General features: G+C 33.1%; 2 protein-coding genes across 3 annotated transcripts in view; both read left to right on the forward strand.

Moving 5' to 3' along the window:
* fstl4 (follistatin-like 4) overlaps positions 1 to 3,701 on the forward strand; it is a 204,839-nt gene extending 201,138 nt beyond the window's left edge. Inside the window, exon 16 of one of the 2 annotated variants that reach the window (NM_001031843.3) lies at positions 1,298 to 2,444. In NM_001031843.3, coding sequence (NP_001027013.2) covers positions 1,298 to 1,994 — 697 coding nt within the window. In that variant the 3' untranslated portion in view covers positions 1,995 to 2,444. Of the gene's footprint in view, positions 1 to 1,297 lie in introns of both variants that reach the window. The other variant, XM_087300214.1, reaches the window with a different exon arrangement.
* The window catches only part of ddx46 (DEAD (Asp-Glu-Ala-Asp) box polypeptide 46), an 800,847-nt gene that overhangs the window by 82,633 nt on the left and 705,395 nt on the right, over positions 1 to 12,819 (forward strand). The gene's annotated exons all lie outside the window — the stretch shown is intronic.

The raw sequence follows: 12,819 nt of genomic DNA on the forward strand, positions 1-12,819 counted from the left end.
CACTCTGAAGCACTGCTTTTTATATGTATGCTACATATGATGTCAGATTTTTTTTTTATGAATATGTTCTTATAGTATTTTTTGAGGCTTCACCTTCACCTTTTGAAAGTTTTCTGAAATGTTTACACAGATGTCATTAAGCTGTTAAATAAATCTGTAAAATGTATGTGTGTTTGTTTTTATTTTGATTTTAGAGTCTTCTCAGATCACCCAAAAATGAAGATTCGGTCGTCATTTACGCATCCTCAGGTTGTTTGGACACAGAGGATTATTTGATATTTTTATTCCTGTGTTTAACAAAAAAACATTTTTAACAGAGCTGGAACAACCTGAGGGTGAGTAAATCAAGATAGAATTTTCATTTTTGTGTGACCTAAAATTGCTTTGAAATTTTACAGCACCAAACTGTTAAATTAAAGTAATCCGGGATATAATTGTAACTTTACAGTTAAATCAGGTATTTAAACTGCAACCTACTGCTAAATCACAGTAATCGTTTTGCAAATTCACAGTAAAATATAGTTAATTCTACAAGATAATACTGTGAAATCACAGTAAGAAACTTTATTATCTACTGTAAAGTTACAATAAATGGTTGTAATTTCACAATAATTTAATGTGACAAAACCACAGTAAATTACTGTGAACTACCTCACAATAATTTACTGTGAATTTACATACAGTAATTTACTGTGAAAGTAATGCAATTATTAGCCAGTAATTTACTGTGAATTTAAGGTCAAATTTTTTACAGTGTACACACACACACACACATATATATATATATATATATATATATATATATATATATATATATATATATATATATATATACATATATATATATATATATATATATATATATATATATATATATATATATATATGTATATATATATATATATATGTGTGTGTGTGTGTGTGTGTGTATATATATATATATATATATATATATATATATATATATATATATATATATATAGTCTTATTTTCAGAGATAATAAGCAAAAATTAAGTGCCTTTTTCCTTTAAAAAAAAAAGCAAAAATAATCTGCCAATGGGATAAGCTAGATAATCTTGTTTTTTTTCTTTTGACATAAGATTATATATATATATATATATGTATTGCTGTCTAAAAATGTAGACTAGAAACATTTAACTAGAAACAAGCCTAAAACTAAAGTAAATAAAGCTTTTAAATGTTTTGTGACCCGTGAGTCAACAGGAGGGTTAAAAAAGCTCATCACTTAATAAATCAGCAAGATCATTAACCCGTATAGGTCTGTTGTCTTCTCAGGTTTGGTTTCGTCTACCTAAAATCAGAGCCTGCGGTGCATAAAGTGGACCTGGAGACGCTGCGAGTGGTCAAGAGCATCAGTCTGCAGAACTTCAGCTGTTTCCCTCTCAGCATGGCCTACACACACTTAAGCGGATATTATTTCATCGAGTGCCAGTCTGAGAAGCGTCCGACTTTTCAGCTTCTCATCGATGCCGTGAGCGATGCAATAATCGGACGCAATCCCAACATCCACGGTCAGCCTTTCATATCTCCAAATGGACGTTTCGTGGTGTCTGTGGACAAACAAAGAGGAAAACTGCAAGTCCAGAGCGTCTCCATCAGCGGCGAGCTACAGATTCACTACGAAGCGGATGCTAAGATGTCAATAGCTGATCTTGAGTTCCAGCCGTCGTTCACTGATGCCAATGAGTTCACAGCGGTGGTTTCTTCAGCTCGCGGTTCAAAGGTGCTTTTCCTGGATCTGGCAACCGGAAGAATAAAAACCATCGGGAACGTTAAAAATCCTGTTCCTGCCTCCAGCTGGCCTTGGGGAGACGCTAACAGAATGGTGATATCTAGCGGCGTGTTTGGACGCTACCTATTAACATCATCAGCAGATTCGATGTTCATTCTGGACGGTAAACAGAGCGCTTTCCACTGCGAGGTGTCCGATGTTAAATTTGGCAACACAGCGGTTTGGGTGGGTGAGGTATGAGTGGTGAACCGCGGGCCGGTCCTGCTAGCATCGCATCTGGGCCAAGAGTGGGCCAAACTTTAGGGATGTGAATGGACTCAACCCTACTAGTGAGTTAAACAAACACATGTGCGGGTTTCTGTATAGGCACACACACACACACACACACACGCATTCAGTGACAAAGGGAACGAGTGAAGACACACTTCAGTGCAACAGTGAGCTAATTTAAAGGGATAGTTCACACAAAAATCAACACTCTGGTATCGTTTATAGTTTTTGAAAGTCAAAGTGAATTGTTTTGGTAACACTTTCTGTTGAACACGTGCTCATAATAGATTATAACCCTTTATGCAGGGGTCATGATTAATAAACTAATGAACCACCAGTTTATAACAGATTATTTTTAGCCAAGCATAACAATTATACATGGACATGCATTATACATAATATATGCATGTATCTATAAAGACACTACAAATGCTTTAGTGTATTATAATGAAAGTTATTGTATAACTACATTTATAACACTGTTATTAATATTTATATAGTGCATAGCAGTAATATAAATTTATTATTTATTTCTTTATTTATTTCTTTGTTTATTTATTTATTTGTTTAATTTATTAATAAATTAATTAATTAATTTAATTTATTTATTTAATTATTATTTATGTATTTATTCATTTATTTATTTATTTAATTTATTAATTTATTTTAAAATTATTTATTCATTTATGTATTTGCTTTATGATTTATTTATTTATTTATTTATTTATTAAATGTGTTTATTAATTTTTTTATTAATTATTTATTTATTTAGTTTTTTTATTTTATTTATTTACTTAATTATTTATTAAATTAATTTATTAAATGTATTAATTTTTTTAATTATTTATTTATTTATTCACTCACACCTTAGTTTAAATAACACCACACCATTTACTACTGTCTCATGACCTTTCTGTTATTAAGATATGAACTGTTTATTAGCACCTATAAACTATTATCTTCTTCTTCATCCCTAATCAATACCTAAACAGAGTTGCTTCCTCACTAACTATTAATATGCAGCTAATAAATAGTTTATTGAGCTAAAAGTCTTAGTTATTGGTTTGTTAATAGTGTAATTGTACATTTTAAAAAGTGTCACTATTTACTTATTTATTTATTTATTTATTTATTTACTTATTTATTTATTTATTTATTTATTTACTTTTTTATTTAATTTATGTTTTAACATATGGGAGTCATGGTGGCTCAGTGGTTAGCACTGTGGCCTCACAGCAAGAAGGTTGGCATTTCTGTGTGGAGTTTGCATATTCTCCCCGTGTTGTTGTGGGTTTCCTCCAGAAGCTTCGGTTTTATGGAGCTAATAATATGACAAAACAATCTAAATTTGAATTGTTGACAGTTGTAATTTAATAAAATTTAATTGTTATATGCTTTTAAAACTGTTTTGAATTTGAATTAATTACCTTTATATATGAGTATTAAACTTCAGAAATTTTAGACAACTGAAATTTTCAAGGCTGATTTTTTATGACGTTTTTTCAAACTTCAGATTTTTTGTGTTCTGGGTTAGTAAAAATACAGTTTCTAATTTTCAAGATAAAAAAAAATAATTCAGAACATCAAATTCAATATCCTAAAACTCACAACCAGAAATTCAGATCATGAAATTCAGATTCAGCAGAAAGTAGGTCAGGGGTGATCGAGAGGGAAGAGTAGACGATCACTGAAAAGCCAAATTGAGAATCACTCACCGCTGCTTGATTCATAGTTATGAACGAATTACAGGGTCAATTCAAATTCAAAACTATTTTAGACGCCATAATAAAAATCTGATTTATTAAAATACAATTGCCAATAATTCAAACTAGCACAATTCAAATTTAGATTGTTTTGGCATAGTATTAGCTCCATACGGTTTCCCCCAAAGTCCAAACACATGCGCTATAGGGGAACTGATTAACCAAATTGGCCGTAGTGTATGAGTGTGTGTGAATGAGTGTGTATGGGTGTTTCCTAGTACTGGATTGCAGCTGGAAGAGCATCCACTGCGTAAAACATATGCTAGTTTAGTTGGCGGTTCATTCCGCTGGGTGACTCCTGATAAATAAAGGGACTAAGTCGAAGGAAAATGAATGCATGCATGATTTAACATCACACATGTTCACACATGTATCTTTAAAAACACAATCATTACCGACTAATTATTGTTTATCAAACAGTGTATAATGTGTTATGAACATGTATTTTAAAAAACAAAAACCTATCACTAGTGAGTATTAGTAACACTGTTATAAATATAGCTGTACTATAGATACATTTATATGATTGTTATGCTTGATTATAAATAATTATGAGCACGGGCTTCATAGAAAGTGTGCCTGTTTTATTCAATTGAACACTAAAGGAGATATTTTGAATAATGTTGGATTTCCATTGAACTTATTAACTAATATTATTGATGTCAATACAGGTTTCCAACATTCTTCAAATCATCTTCTTTTGTGTTCAACTGACTAAAAACCTCCGGAGTGGTTAAGCGATAGCAGAATTAGGGTTGTTTTTGCGTGAGCTCGCCCTTTAATGAGAGATGTAGATGTTTTGCACTTTCCTTGTTAGCAGAGCTAGTGTTCCGACAGGTTTTAGGTGATGACTGAACTATGCACAACGCTTTTTAAAGGTCGACGTTTCTTTCCTCGTGTTCACTTGTGATTTAGAGTCACTGCAGGAAATGTCTTTGGGTGTCACGTCTCATTTATGTCAATAACGTGATTCAGCTTCTTTTGTTTTTTACGTTATCACGACAGAAATAAACATGTTACAGTAACATTTCGCATTTTCCTCTTTGAACGCTGTGTAAATATGTGTGTGTGTGCGTTTGTTTCTGTGGTTTACGAGGACACAAAATTGTATAATGACATGTGTTTGACCTTGTTTTACTCAAATAAGGTGGTTTTTGAGCACGTGCCTGATGTCAAAATGCAAAAAAATCACATTTTCTTCATAAAATACCATATTATCAACTATAAAAATTCACTTATTCTTTTAACATTCAGAGTGTTGAGTTTAGGATGGGGTAGGGCCATAGAATAAATGTTTTTTTTTACAATATAAAATACTTTACGTCCTCATAATCCATATATACAAGTGTGTGTGTGCGCGCTTGTTTCTGTGGTTTACGAGGACACAGGATTTTATAACGACATGCATTATCTAGTTTTACTCTAAGGTGGGTTTTGAAGATGTGTCTGATGTCCTCGTAATTTAAAATGCATAAAAATTAAATTTTGAGAGAACACAGGATTTTATAATGACCTAGTTTTACTCTATTAGGGTGATTTTTGAGGATGTGACTGTTGTCCTCATAATTTTAAATGCACAAAAATCTAATTTTCTTCAGAAAATATAACATTTTAATATCTAAATATCATAAAAATCATATATTCTGTTCACATTCAGTGTTAAGTTTAGCGATAAGGATGGGGTAGGGATATGTTATATTTTTTCTACAAATTAAAATACGTTATGTCCTCATAATTTATATACAGTTGGTCAGAATTATTAGCCCCCCTTTGAATATAATAATAATAATAATATATATATATATCCCAAATGATGTTTAACAGATTCAGGAAATGTTCACTGTGTCTGATAATATTTTGTCTTCTGGAGAAAGTCTTATTTGTTTTATTTCGGCTAGAATAAAAGCGGTTATTTAATTTTTAAACACCATTTTAAAGACAATATTATTAGCCCCCTTTTTTTTGATAGTCTACAGAACAAACCATCATTATACAATGACTTGCCTAATTACCCTAACCTGCCTAGTTACCCTAATTACCCTGTTTAAGCCTTTAAATGTCACTTTAAACTGCATAGTAGTGTCTTAAAGAATATCTAGTCTAATATAATGTGCTGTCATCATGACAAAGAGAAAATAAATCAGTTATTAGATATGGGTTATTAACACTATTATGATTAGAAATGTGTTGAAGAAATCTGCTCAACGTTAAACAGAAATTGGGGGAAAAATAAACAGGGGCTCTAACAATCAGGGGGGCTAATAATTCTGACTTCAGCTGTATACAAGTGTGTGTGTCTGTGTGTGCTTGTTTCTGTGATTTTCGAGGACACTAAATGGTAAGATTTAATGAACAAACACACCTAATTAAATGCAGTGGGTTAACGATCATTGAGTACCTGTGCTCTTCATATATTAGCTGTGGAGTGATCTGAGTTTGTATCCACCCAAGATTTTTTGTCTTCATACGTTTCTGTTTTTATAGTTTCAGAATTACTAGGAAATGTCAAAACCGTGAGATGTAAACTAAGAGCTAGAGCATAAGCAACAGTGAGACATTTAATAGCGCTTCTGAGAAAGAAGAAAAAACTCAGCATTGTGACACATATTTGACTTTTCACCTCAGAATCATTCATCAGAATTGCTAAAAAAATAAAATAAAAAAAATTATAAATTGAGAGATTTACACAAACTAACAAAAATTGTGTATCTGTGTAAAATTGTCTTTCATTTTTATGTTTCAGTTCTGTTTTGAAAGAATTGTATATTATTATATACATTATATATATTATATAATCAGAATTAAAAAAAAAAACTATACAGCCCATACATTAAACTGTAAATTATTAAAAGAAACAATGGCCAGGGTTCACACACACATATATATAGATATGTATGTATGTATGTATATATATATATATATATATATATATATATATATATATATATATATATATATATATATATATATATATATATATATATATATATATACATACATATATATATATATATATATATATATATATATATATATATATATATATATATATATATATATATATATATACAGTTGAAGTCAGAATTATTAAACCTCCTTAATTATTCGCCCCCTATTTATTTTTTTCCCAATTTCTGTTTAACGTTGAGCATATTTCAACACATTTCTAATCATAATAGTGTTAATAACTCATCCCTAATAACTGATTTCTTTTCTCTTTGTCATGATGACAGTTAATAATATTAGACTAGATATTCCTCAAGACCCTTCTATCTTAAAGTGACATTTAAAGGCTTAAGTAGGTTAATTAGGTGAACTAGGCAGATTATGGTAATTAGACAAGTCATTGTATAACAGTGGTTTGTTCTGCAGATCAGAAATATATATCGCTTAAGGGGGCTAATAATACTGTCCTTAAAATGGTGTTTAAAAAATTCAAATCTGTATATGTATGTATATATATATATATATATATATATATACATATATATATATATATATATATATATATATATATATATATAGATTTGAATTTTTTAAACACCATAAAAATAATATATTTGTTGTATTATTTATTTATTTTATTTTATTTGTATTTTTTGCAGATGCAAATATTTGTTTTTAAAAATCTGAAACTGATAGTGATATTGGTCATTTGCATTCAGTACTATGCAGTACTACAGTTTTTTTCTGCATTAAATAAATTTTACTTCACGACTTCTCATATAACTGTCCGACATTCAGCAACAGCACAAGTTAAGATTAGAGTCATTTAAAGAGTCACCTAAAGAAGAAAATAACCTACGATATGAATATTACATTTAACAACAACCTTCAGGAGTTTCTTTCCTCTGTTGAACATAAAAGAAGACATTAAAACAATGTTAGAAACCTGTAACCACTGAGTTCCATAGGAGGAACAATAAATGCTGTGAAAGGCAAAGGATTTTCAGCATTTTACAAAATATCTTCTTCTGTGTTCAGTAGAAGACAGAAGCTTTAGAATCACCTGAGGATGAGTAGTTCAAGAGTTCTCGTTTGGATATTGCTTGATAATTATAACAGGTTTGACACGCTGTCCCGGGAGGAAAGCCCTGAGCTCAGAGATACAGTAATTGAGCACAGGGCTCCCCCCTGGTCAATGAGCATGTAAGGGGGTCCAAGGTCAGGTAGGTCTCATGAGCTCCCCCTGATAAAGGAGGAAAGGAGAGATGGGGTGGATAGGGGGGGGGGGGGGGGGATAAAACGAAGATAAGAGAGTAATGCTAGACAGGATATTTATAGTGAGTTTGGAACAATCTGATTGGTTTATTAATGATTGTAGATGAGAGACCGATTGTGGTCAATCATCTCACGTGCTCCTCTGGATATTAGTTTGTGTAACTTCACATAGTGAGTACATTTGTGTTCATTTTTGCATTTGTTTTGTAAACTATCCCTTTAAATCTGCCGTTTCCTCAATGATTAAACTAGCTGCACACATTTTGTACAAGACTGTCTGTGCTGCACATAATAGCTGTTCTTTTAAAAGTATTTGCAGTGTGCGTGTGTGCGTGTGTGCGTGTGTGTGTGTGTGTGTGCGCGTGTGTGTGTATTATTTGTTCTCTTTAGCACTGAAATGCCAGCCTGACTTTTGCCAACTAGGCAGAAATGAAGCGTCTCGTGCCTCATTGAGTCACACACAAGTCTACATCATTCGTCTTCATTACTCTGGATCGTGCGCAGACTGTTTGTGTCCTCGTCATGAACATTAGTTTAGTTCAGTGTTAAAGACTCCTCCGTCTTGTGTTTGTGTGTGCTTCACATCATCATTTCTCCATCAGTCGAGCATGTGAAGAGCTGTCGTCATTTGTTGTCGCTGTTCAGTAAATCAGAAACCAGCAGAACAGTGTTTTGTTTTCAGCCATTTGTGTTGAAAATAATGTATGACTTGAAAAAGTTCTGACACCCTGAGAAATTCAGATTTTGACATTGGGTATAAAAACTGATCTTTTGGAAGGTCTTAATTTGTGAAAGAAAACCTCTAATAAATAAAATGAATTCATTTCTATTTGCATTTTGGAATTTCACTTCAATAAAATGCTTAATGGAAATGGCGAGATGCACAGTGAAAAACACACTATAATATATGTGCAGATAGACTATGACGGAAACACATTTACTGAATAATACATTTCAAAATATGGACGAAACCGTTGGTGTGGTGTGTTGCTCTGCCGTGTTTATGTCTAAAATTCATTCCTACATGGTGAATGAAACCTCCTCCTTCATCAGTATTCTTCTGTTATTAATCACACAGAGATATTCAATTCACCAAACATGGTAAAATACTGTAGTGCTTTATAGTAAATATTGTAACATTTTTTAACCATTCTGCATTATAGAGTTTACATTAATCTGTTGTGGTGATTCCACAGTTATTATGGTAACACTACAACTATAATAGTCAAATTGTTGTGGTAATTCTACAGTTGCTATGGTAACACTTCAATTCTAATATTAAATTATTGCAGTGATTCTACAGTTGCTATGGTGACACTACAACTATAATAATCAAATTGTTATGGTGATTCTGCAATTGCTATGGTAACACTACAGCTATAGTGGTCAATCGGTTGTGATGATTCCACAGTCACTATGGCAACACTACATCTATAATAGTCAAATTGTTGATGCGATTCTACAGTCGCTATGGTAACACTACAACTATAATAGTCAATCTTTTGTGGTGATTCTACAGTTGCTATGGTAACTGCAACTATAATTGTCAAATTGTTGTGGTGATTCTACAGTTGCTATGGTAACACTACAACTATAATAGTCACATTTTTGTGGTAATTCCACAGTTGATATGGCAACACTACATCTATAATAGTCAAAATTTTGTGGTAATTCTAAAGTTGCTATGGTAACACTTCAATTCTAATATTAAATTATTGCAGTGATTCTACAGTTGCTATGGTGACACTACAACTATAATAATCAAATTGTTGTGGTGATTCTGCAATTGCTATGGTAACACTACAGCTATAGTGGTCAATCGGTTGTGATGATTCCACAGTCGCTATGGTAACACTACAAATAAAATAGTCAAATTGTTTTGGTGGTTCTACATTTTCTATGGTAACACAACAACTATAGAAGTCAATCTAATGTGTTGATTCTACAGTTGCTATGGTAACACTACAACTATAGAAATCAATCTGTTTTGGCGATTTCACTGTTGCTATGGTAACACTACAGCTATAGTAGTCAAATTATTGTGGTGATGCTACAGTTGCTATGGTAACACTACAACTATACAAATATAAACAAATGAGCCAATACTGTAGTTTTCAACAACTAAATGTCATGTTATATTACAATACACCATAGCTTACTGTAGTGAACAGTAAACTACAGTATTTATCACAGCTTATCATTTTGATACAATTAATGCTACAGCACACATTAACCAACAGCTGTAGATACTACAGTATAATACACTTCACTATAGTGTGGTTCAAAAACACTCTGGTATTTACTATAAATTACTGTAGTGTATTTGTGTGTGAGACTTTCTGATTAACATTGAGATCATGACAAAATGCCAAGGGCCTAAGCTCAAGAAGGAATTTTATTTCCATGCGTTTGTTTGAAAACCCTGTACTGGTGTGTCTTCGTGCTGGTTCATCTATATCTCTATGCAACACATGTTCAGCATTAAGGCAACTGTTGAAATGTAGATGTCTCTGCTGATTTGACTGATGTATCCTCGTCGTGTAACTGACCACACCAGCAAAGTTCGGCTCTAGTTTTCAGTTTCCCACCAGATTCTGTTCATGTGTGTTGTGTTTTATATGTTGTACAATTGTAAAACGTCACACATTTCAGAAAGATGCTGTCTTTATGTAATTCACAGATGTGCGTCATTAGAAAGTCGATATTTCATGCTCATACTTTGAATAAACTCCTGTAGTTAGTTGTATGTAACGCGCGCGTAAACAAGATTTCAGACCCCCCCGAGTGATTTATTATAGCAATGCTTGTATAGAAACCTTTATTGTAAAATGTAATATAGTGTTGCCTGGAATATACTGTACATTTCTTCCAGTTTTACAATAAAAGATGAGACCAGACTGTTCTGTAGTCTGTGGATTTATTCAAATGAAATCTTTCAACTTAGATTAGAATTAGAAGCACAAATAAACATTTCAAATTAGTCTACGCTACAGTATAAGAGTCTTGTTGTTGATCCCAGTTGTAAGAGCAGCAAATAATAACTGGACTTCTAGTTGATCATGTGTAAAAGTGTCAGAAGGTGGATTTCTCTGCTGAATCATCTGTTGATCTGCATCACATGGAGCTCATGTGGCACTCACATGGAGCCGAGATTCTCACAGAAATCAGTCAAGTTTGGTGAAGGAGAAATCATGGTTTGGGGTTACATTCAGTATGGAGAGATCTGCAGAGTGGATGATCAACATCAACAGCCTGAGGTATCAAGACATCTGTGCTGCCCATTACATTACACACCACAGGAGAGCAGCAGGATAGCGCTCCTCATACTTCAGCCTCCACATCAAAGCTCCTGAAAGCAAAGAAGGTAAAGCTGCTCCATGATTGGCCAGCCAAGTCACCAGACATCAACATTATTGAGCTGATGAAGCAGGAGGCATTGAAGATAAACACTAAGGATCTTGATGAACTCTGGGATCCTGCTGAAGGCTTTCTTCTTCATTCCAGATGACTTTATTAATCAGTGATGTGAGTCATGTCAGAGATGTATGGATGCAGTCCTCCAAGCTCATGATGGAGTCAGACACAATCTTCATTCTGTCTCCACTGCAGCAGGACTTTATATTCTATACTGGACATTATTTCTGTTCAGTGATGAGACTTTAGTCTGAGCAGAGTCAGACCGCACTGTCCTCATCAAATCAGTCAACATCAAGACATGATCAGATCTTATTGAGCTCAAATCAGCATAATCTAGAGGCCTTCACCTTTCATAGAGACACTTCTGATACCAAATGAAGTCAGGCCATTAATTACTCCTTAAACTTGGATAGGCCACAAGACTTTTGTCAGGTTTGTCTCTTTATAAAAGCAGATGCACTGGTAAATATGTGGAAATAGCCAACAATACATTAATACATAATTAATATAGCCTTACATTACATACTCTCAATAAATGAGATTCTTCTTTTTATACAAAAGTCATTAGAATATTATGTAAATATATTCAGTGAAGATGTTGCTAACATTTTAGCTTGTCACAATTCACACTATATACTACTGGCTTATTACCTGCCTATTATTAAGATATGAACTGTTTATGAGCACTTATAAAGTCTGCGCTTATTCTATATCCCTAATCCTACCCAATACCTAAAGCCACTGCCTTAGTAATTATTAATAAGCAGATGATTTATAGTTTATTGAGCTAAAATGCTTAGTTAATGGTTTGTTGATATCATGAATAGTGACCTAAAATAAAGCGTCCTGTTTTTAGGCGTTGTCTTCATGAGAATGCTTCCTGGAGTGTTATTATTCTGTAAGCTTACCATTGTGGCTTAAATAAATGTAATCGCACATCACAAGATCATCTGAACATCTCCACTGATCAATGTCTTCTACATGGAGGTCAGCAATGATAAGCATCTGAGATCTGGTGGACATGTGATAAGACTTCTTTCTTTATTTCAACTCAATCTATAGGCTTTAGTGTACGACACACTCTCAATCTGTAGCAATTATTCACAACAACTGACCAGTGAAAGACACTGTCAATAGGCCATCCGTCACTGTCACACACACACACACACACACACACACACACACACACACTGTCCTTCAAATCAATCGACATGAGCTGCTCCTACTTATTCGATATAAATCCATTTCACTTAAAGAGCCCCTCTTATGGATTTTTGAGAGTTTCCTTTCGTGTGGTGTGTAGCACAGCTCTAACTGACTGAACACATCCTGCAGAGTTTTACATCTGAGGGTGCAGTGTGTTTAAAGCTATTGACTCTTGAAGGAAAGAGTCT

The sequence above is a fragment of the Danio rerio genome, chromosome 21, assembly GCF_052040795.2.
Source record: "Danio rerio strain M-AB ecotype USA chromosome 21, GRCz13ab, whole genome shotgun sequence".
NCBI classification, from domain to species: Eukaryota; Metazoa; Chordata; class Actinopteri; order Cypriniformes; family Danionidae; genus Danio; species Danio rerio.